This window comes from Mustela putorius, unplaced genomic scaffold (genome assembly GCF_011764305.1).
Source record: "Mustela putorius furo isolate JIRA1106 unplaced genomic scaffold, ASM1176430v1.1 tig00000095_pilon_pilon_pilon, whole genome shotgun sequence".
Lineage (NCBI taxonomy): Eukaryota > Metazoa > Chordata > Mammalia > Carnivora > Mustelidae > Mustela > Mustela putorius.
The window spans coordinates 19960094-19968622 of NW_025421280.1; the positions used below are offsets into that span (position 1 = coordinate 19960094).

Genomic DNA, 8529 nt, shown 5'->3' on the forward strand with positions numbered 1-8529 from the left:
ACATTTGAACGTTTCCAACAAGACTGCGTATTTTTTTTTATCACCAGTAAATCAAAGATTTAAAAAAAAAAATACTAGACACCATCCAGCTGTCCCTTCCCCAGCCCTCCCACGATGTCATCCTTGGTCCTTCTATTTCATGCCTCTGTATGGCCTGCCCCTTAGTCTGCATCCCAGCTGGGAGGCCTCAAAGTGGGTGGGCTCTCACCTCCCATGGCCCCCAGCCCCCAGGGCAGCCCAGGAGTCCATGGCCGGACTGCTGCCCGTCAGGGATGCTGCAGACTGGGAGCCTTCCCTCCCAGCCCCACTGGCCCTGCTCACCGTGCCCCAGGATGTCATCAGTGGGCAGGAGGGCTTTTCCAGGGACAGGTTTCCTGACCTGAGACCCCGGCTCCAAGCCCATGTTGATCCACTCGCTGGGAGTGCGGCAATCAAACTCTTCATTGTCAAACACCTGGAAGAAACGGGCAGAGGGTGGGGACAGAGAGCTCACCCCTAGCGGGGCCAAATGGACGGGGTGTACCAGAGGATGGGGGAGGGTGAAGGCTGGGCTCCTCTGGGCCTCCACCCCTGACCACCAGCCCTCTGTGGAAACTAGGCTCACCTTCAGCGGGAGATAGACGGGGAAGAGCGGGTCATGGCCCTGCTCGATGGTCTGGGGGTTTTGGGGATCTGGATGCCTGGGCATGAGCATGTTGGAGTCGATGCCCTCATCAGCCAGTAACTGGTTGATGTCCAGACTCAGGTACAGCCGCTTCCTCCTGGCCGAAGGGGACGAGGGGATCTCATGTGAGGTGGCTTCACAGGTGCCAGCAAGGACCCACAGGGTGGGAGGGGAGGATAGGAGTGTGGCCCAGGGACACCTGCAGGCCCCCCACCCCCGCTGGAACTCATCAGGAAGTGGTGTCGGGAGTGGGGCTGGTGTCCTGGGCCCCACTTGCCCTCTGTCCTGCCTGGCAATTCCACTGTTTTGACTCAAAGGCCACCCTCCCCATTTCCACAGCAAGGAAGGCAGTGTGTTCCTATTAAGAACCCAAAGGGCAAGAAGGTTTGCACAGAGACCCGTTTTCATAACCTCTGCTATGAGGATGGTCACCTAGTTGCCTGCTGTCCCTCGCCCCCTTGAGTTGGGTGGATGCCCCCTCCCAGAGGACCAGCCTGCCCGCTGCCAACTCAGCCATACCTCTCGATCTCAATCTTGCGGGGACACTGGCCTGGCAGCACCAGGAAAGGCACCTGCACCTTGGGCTCATAGGCCTGCGGCGGGAAGTCAGTCTGAGTGAGCATCTGGGTGGTGGACCCAATATGCTGCTCCTCCAGGTAATCGTCAAAGCCCTCAGGAATCTCAAAGGTTCTGACTGCAGGCAGAGGCACAGACGGGAATGGCAGGGGTTCGGGCCAGGGCCCAATACTCCCCAAGGCGAAGTACTAAGGACCAGGCAGGCATGCATGCTTTGGGGCCAGGGAAGCTCAGAGCTTGTCTGTGGCTAGCAGTGGTGAGGAGAAGGGAGATTTGGCACCAAGCGCCCAAGAGAGTGCAAACCTGGAGGACAAGGGCCTCTGGAAAGGCCTCCTGCTCTCCATGTCCAGAGCCAGCATGTTCAGTCATCTCTTCCCCACACCCCTCATCCCCACACTGGTGGCCTTTGTGCAAGCCGGATGCTGAATCCAATGACCAATGGGGATTATAACTGGACAGGAAGGCAAAGTGGTAGCTCCCTGACACCCCTACTCCAGAGGCCCCAGGCATAGCAATAGTCAATGCTATTCAACCCCCAGGAGCATTTCCAAAGTCAAGGCATTCTGGATACGGTATGAGCGGGTAGCGCCATCATGCTGGCCCTGTAGGACATTCAGAGCACAAAATGGCCACCCATACTTAGACAACCAGGGCAGCTGGTGGGGAGAGACCCATCGGTAGGGTGACCATTCCAGTCTGCCTGAAACTTAGGGATTCCCGGGGGATGTTAAGAGTAAAGGAAAAGTCCCAAGAAGTGGGGAAAGGGGGTATGGGAATATGCTCTGGGAGATGAGTCACCTTTCCCAGGAGCTGGGGAGGCTCACAGAAGCTCAGTGATGGCCCCCATCCAATCTCCTGGGAGGCCCTGGTGACCCCTGCCTTGGGCCTCACCACCTCTCCAGAGACAAGAGGTAGTCACACTTCAGGACAGCCCACCTTGGGATTAGCCGCTGGGGCTCCATAGAAGACTCGAGAGGCTCAGCAGAGGCCATTGGTCCTCAGCTGAAGTCTGCTCTCCTCCCAAGTTGTCAGGTGCTCAAGGAACCTCACAGTACCAAAAAGGCATGGCTAATCATGTTTTTGAGCCTGTGGGTCCACGACACCATTCCCCTCCCAGGATCATGGGCTTCTGGGCCCAGCCCTGAATCCCAGGGGCCAAGGAGGAAGCAGGGTGAAGACAACCAAGCCTGGCCTTCAGCTGTGCCCATGAGTCCCAGACAGGCTTCTCAAGTCCTCCCCTTGGCCTTCCAGACACAGAGTGGACTTCTATGGAAGCCACCATCCTGTGGCCTTCTGGGGGACTGCTTTTCCTCAGGAAGGTGGGGGTGCAGAGCCGCCGAGCAACCCCATTCCACCCTCCCATGGATGGTGGGAGCTACACACAGCCTTTAGATCTGTGCTCTGTAAGCATTTCTGAGCCCCAGTTGTCTGGGAGACTATAGAGCACAATAGCCCGGATCCTCAGCTCACTGCACAAATGTGCGTACACGTGCTGTTTCCTGGGCCACTTCTGGGGCTTCCCAGATCCCACAAGGCTCAGGGGCACCGAGAGGACTAATCTGGGAGATGCCAGCAAAAGAGTCAAGCCACTCCCAGAGCTGGGCCCTCTGGGCCTGATTGAAGAGGGTATCCCGTCTGCCAGCCAGGTGGGAGGGTCCCCAGCCAGTTCCTCTCTGCCACTCAGGGCCCCAACCAGCTTGCTGCCTCTCCTGTGGAGACACCCCACAGTCCTGTCCCAGACCTTACAAGACTCAGTGCATAGCCTCAGAGGAAGGAGAGTCACCCTTTGCCCCTTCAGCAGAGATCTCCTGTGCTAGGTCCTGCTCTAGGTGCTGGGGTCCCTGCGAGGACCACTCAGACACAGCCATGGCCTCCTCCAAGCTCATGTTCCAGGGGAGGGAGAAAACAGAATTTACACAAGTAAACACCATAGTGTCTTCAGCCAGGCAGAGAACGGATGCTCTGGCCCTGAGCAGCCCAGTCACCGTGGAGCCCTCATCACAGCTTTGCTAAGAGGAACAGAAAGCTGTGCTTCACTGAGCACTAACCATTAGCTTGGTCCTCACAAAGCACCTTATGTCTTGTTACCCCCATTTTACAGCTGAGGAAACTGAGATCCCAAGCCAAGCAGAAATAATCTCTCTAAGACCAGAGGTCCTACTTCTAAATGCACCCACCCATCCACCCTGCCCCTCTGGGCACTGACCGTTTGGAGTAAACTGGTCAAGGTCGGCCTGTTGCAGGAGGTCTTGGCTCACGCAGGGACCACGGCACACTTCCTAAAACCAAATCCCAGAGCTCTGAGGGGGTGTAAACATCCTGGGGAGATGTCTCCCCCAAACCCACCGGGAAACCCCCAGGGTCGCGGGGATGGGGCAGAACCAGTGAGTTTCCACGATTCCCCTTTCAGAGGCCACAGTGGACAATAAGCTGCAGCCACCTAGGACACCCCTGACCCCACCTGCTTCTGGTCCTGCACAGCTCCAGCTCCCTCCTTCCTCTGAGATCACCCCTGCTGTGTCCAGGGGCTGAGCCACAAGATGGAGGGACCACAATGCCAGCAGGTGTCTCTGTGCATGTCTCCTCCACCAAGGGCAAGTCTGGCACCCCCAGCATAGTGAGGATTGGTGGTTTCTTGCGCTATCTCTCTTGACCCGTCCTGGCTAGAACTTTCCTAAGGCTGTCCAGGACTCTGGGGCTCTTTGAAACTTTGAACTTTGAACTCTTTGAACTTTCCTAAGGCTGTCCAGGACTCTGGGGCTCTTTGAACCTTCCCCTAGTTATCCCCTCTCCAATGTCTCCCTCCCCCAAAGCCATAATCTGTCCCCTCACCTTCTTTCCTCCTCCTCTACACAGGCCATGGCCTCTGTCAGTGTCCTCAAGCCCCCTGCCAGCCACCCAGTAAACACATGGTATGCCACCTTGCCCAAGGAACCCCTCCCCAACCAGAGCTGGGGGAGGACCCCTCCACCAAAGCCATTGCCCCATGACAGTACGGACATAGATGTCTCATCTTCACTGTCACCAGTGCTCAGCCCAGGGCCTGTCGCACAGGAGATACTTGGTAATGAACTGTTGAATGAGAGGACAAGTAGATGGAGGAACAGACGGATGGATGGTCAGGTGGATGGGCGGATGGAAGGACGATTTACTAGACAGACAGATGGCTAGATGGCCAGACGGACAAGTGAAGAAATGGACTGATGGAGAGAAGGAACAGAGGGAGGGAGGGGCGGAGGAAGGAAAGAAGGGAGGGGGGTGGCTGGAACCCATAGGAGAGCTTTGACTGGGTAGGGGACAGCTCCACACTCACCCCAATTTGATCTAAGCTTCCAGGGCTGAGGATGTCCGAGTAGAACCCACGCTGCTTCATCAGGGGGTACTTCTTATCCGTACCTGTCAGGGGCAACTTCCGGGGCTGCCCCAAGTCTGAGAGCATGGGTGGGGACAGGGGCGAAGGCAGGGGATCGGGGTCAGCACTTGGAAGAGGCTTCTCTGACCCAAAATCTGGTCCCAGAAGAATCCTCCCCAGGTTATACTCTAGGTCTGCATGGGTCCTCTTCAGACCACACTCTTGGTCCATGGGAGTCCCATCGCACTCTGGGCCCCGAGGGGTCCTTCCTGGGCTCTGGCCTTCTCTGTGAGGCTGCTCCATGCTGCTTCTCAGGGCGCTCCTAGGAGAAGATACTGGCATTACTGGGATCTTGCCAGCTTCTGCTCAGCCCCCAGGGGCACCAGGACACAGGGATGCCTTGTCTGCATCTTGCAACAAGCCACAGCCCTCCACGCAGGCTTGGGGACAGAGGCAGGGGTCTCCTAATCTGGACAGACACACAGTGCCAGGCGGGTCCTCCTGGGAGACAGCAGGGCCTTCCCTGGGTGCTGCATGTGAGAAATGTCTTAACAAACGCCTACGCTGACCCAAGCAACGCCCTCTCCCCACTCCCCCCACCCCAAACCCGCACACTGGCACAAAGCAAACTTGTGGTACAGGCTGCCTTGTTGGCTGGGCGTGTAATGCTCTGTCATCTCCATTTTAGCCACCAGGTGCGCCTGGCCGGCCTCGGCTTCCTGTTGGATCACTGCAGGGGAATCCTGCCTGGAGGGGTCTGAAAGGCAGGTTGGGCAGCCAGGACTGTCTGGATCAAAGCTACCCAGCAGTGCTAAAGCTGAGGGCAGCTGCTGAATCCATTTCTAAGAAGAGGGGAGGGGGGGGAGCTGGCAAGGCCACAGTAGGGCCCATAAAAGGCAGATGGGACTCTGGCAGGAAGCCCCAAACTCTGAGCCCAAAGGCAGCCCAGCTTCTAGCCAGTCAGGCGTGGCCTACCAGAACTCAGCTCCCTGAATCCACTCCCTGGTGGCCAGCCACCTCCCAGGGCCAGCGCCAAAAACATTGTTGAGGCTGGCCTATCCTGCTGACAGTCACCAGCCCTTCCCAGAGTACCTTAAAGGACAGAGGATCTGCTGAGGCTCAGCCCCATCGTGGCTGCTAACACACAGAGGTCTGCTCATTTTTGAACGAAATCACTGAACAGAGCAGCTCTTGGAGAGGCTGGGGACCCCACGCCACAGGAGGGCTTCCCACTCTCTGGTTTCCCCAGCTTTCAAATGTGTTTCAATATATTTGGCTGCCGAGCTGGTGTGTCATCGGGCTCCGCCAAGATAACAGATGGAGAAATGTCCAGGAAAGCATAATGTTGCTGGAGGCAAAGGGAGTCTGTGATGGGGAGTGTGGGGGGTAGCAGCTCTTGCTCCTATGAGCCCTCTCCCTCTGAGCGGATTGGCAGTGGGGACCCCATTCAGGCACATCCCAAGAAGGAAGGCATGAGAGGGAGTTGCAAACCCAGAATCCTGCTTCCCCTCCATCCCTCGGCCCTTTACAAAGATCCAAGGCTCCCTTCCCATTCCACCCCAGCTCTGAGCACCTGTACGCTGCTGGTGTGCATGGGACCTGCTGACAGATAGACAGACAGACACACCTCTATCTCCTGTCAGCCCCACAGGTGATGGTGGTGTCTGTTGCGGGAATGAGCAGGGCTGGCGAGAGTGTGAGGACACCGTTGCCAGCAAGCCTCTGCAGGTCACTCTGGGCACTCTCCCCTGTTTGTGTGGGGAAACTGACCAGTAACATGGTGGGGGTGACCCCAGCAGGCACAGTGTCTGCGACAGGGAGTGCTATTAGAGGCTTAGATGTGGTTCCTGCAACATCTCATTCAAACCTCTGAGGTGAGAACTGAGACTACCCTCATTTCCCAGAGCTGGGGAGAATGACGCTCAGAGAGGTTAAGGGACCTGCGCAAGTTCAGACAGCCAGCAAGAGGGGCAGTTGGAATTTAAACCCAAGGTATTCTTTCTCCCCAGTCAGATCACCTGGGAGTCCTAATAGCTTGGCTAGCAGAAGCTTTGGGGGTGGATTCACTGTCATTCAACCCCATGTGACCCAACCACCCGCCGGGCACTGGCTGGCTGGACACAAATAAACAAGGGCTTTGGATCCTCACAACAAATATTACTGTCATCTCTAATCCATAAACAAGGAAACTAAGGTCCAGAGAGGACAAGGACCTTGCAAAGGACACACAGCCAGGAAATGGCAGAACCAGAATGGAAATGGAGGTCTTCACTTCTGGGTGACCCAAAGGTCCATGTCCCTAAGCGCCACAACCGTGGTTCTCAAACTGTGCACAGAGGAGCCCTGAGGTTCTGCAAAGTGAGTGCTTATGTGGAGGGGAGCCTAAGCAGAAGGGCTTCAGAGCCATCCACACCCTGATTCAATGAAGACCCTACATCTGTTTCACACACCAGGTTCTAGGTAAGGCGTCATATAAAAAGGGGGATGTGTGGCTTAAAGGATTTTTGAAGTCCCTTTCCTTGGTGGTGTTAGCTGGCAAACAATATTATGGACAGTAATAACCACAAAGGCTTGGAGTTCTCCCCACCTTTTTAGAGTACTTACCTAAGGTGAGCCCCTCTGTGCTTCCCCAGCTGTCATAGGCTCCTCCCTCCAGTGAACATCTCCCTGTATTCTATGTGCACACCTGTCTGCCCTGCCAGGTGATCATGAGAGCTGCAAATGCAGGAATTTTCAAGTAACGTTGATCTCTGAAACCTCACGAGCTACCGCGGGACTGGACAGGGACCTGGCTCTCCGTAGGTGCCAAGAAAGTGCTGGCTAAATGATTCCATGAATAAATGGAGTCAAGCAAGAAAATCAGTTAATGTCTATAACCACTCCCAGACAGGTGCCGCAGTACTCTGCGGATTTGCAGGTGGGGATAGGGAGGACTAAGAACGGACACAGGTGACGTTAGGTAAGGGACTGAGGGGTTGGTGGAGGTGGGCTCCTTCCCTGCAGGTGCCTTCCGCAGGGCGGGGAGCGGGACGGGGGAGAGGCCACAACCTCGCCATGCGTGGGGAGGGGCAAAACACCGGCCTAGTAAGTACAGGACTTTTCTGCAGGGTTGTTTAAAAGCGCGCCTCACTCCTTTCCCACGGGCCAAGGCTGGGGAAACGGGGTGCGTAGACTCGTATGTAGGAACGTGGATCTTGGGCCGGGAGGGCGTCCTCCTCCCGGTTCACTCGCCCTCTGCGCCTAGTCGAGGTGCCCCTGCCCCTTCTCGCCCTGCGGACCCTCGGCGCCACCGACTTACCGGCTCCAACGAGCGGAGTGGGGTCAGGCGGCCCGTCTCTAGGGAGGGACGCGGGGCCTGTTGCTAGGGGGCGGGGCCATCATCGCGGCGGGCGGTACTTCCGCCCGCGAACGCTCCGGGGGTCGGCTCGGGCCCCAGCTCCCGACGCTCCTCCCGCCCGGCGCTCGCCGCTTCCCTCACCCGGAGGGTGGGTTGGGGACAGGGACCGCCCCCTAGGCGGTCAAACCCGGGCTCCGTTACCCATCTCCCCTCCCGCACTCTCCTAGAGTAAGAGACAAAACAGCCCGTACGCAGTGTGAGGACTTTGATTGCATCCCAGTAAAAATAAAATAAAAATTAAAGTTATGTAAATAATTGGGGGGTAATAATTGAGGAAGTTCGTATCTAAGCCACAGCTGTGAGCCAGATGGTTAGGTCGCTGCGGAAAGGGTCGCTTCTGTTCTGTGGCGGCTCAGCTTACACACACACACACACACACACACACACACACACACACCCCTGGATACAACTCCTCAACTCCTCAGGGTGGCCAGTGGGTGCTCCTGCACCCCTTTCCCCCATCTCTGGCCTCAGGTGCCCATCTGCTCCAAAGACCTGGCATGGGTTCAGGCTTTGATCCTCCTGTCTGTCCTAAATATT

General features: G+C 56.8%; 1 protein-coding gene across 4 annotated transcripts in view; it reads right to left on the minus strand.

Moving 5' to 3' along the window:
- DNAH1 (dynein axonemal heavy chain 1) overlaps window positions 1-7964 on the minus strand; it is a 75613-nt gene extending 67649 nt beyond the window's left edge. For all 4 annotated transcript variants that reach the window (XR_006606485.1, XM_045079199.1, XM_045079202.1 and 1 more), the window contains exons 1-6: window positions 7891-7964; window positions 4554-4914; window positions 3447-3519; window positions 1184-1358; window positions 605-761; window positions 322-454 (exon numbers count right to left, since the gene is read on the minus strand). Coding sequence is in view for 3 of the 4 variants with exons in the window: in XM_045079199.1 (XP_044935134.1) it covers window positions 322-454; window positions 605-761; window positions 1184-1358; window positions 3447-3519; window positions 4554-4895 (880 nt within the window). In the remaining variant the exon portion in view is untranslated. The remainder of the gene's footprint in view (window positions 1-321; window positions 455-604; window positions 762-1183; window positions 1359-3446; window positions 3520-4553; window positions 4915-7890) is intronic.
- Window positions 7965-8529: the final 565 nt, after the last annotated feature.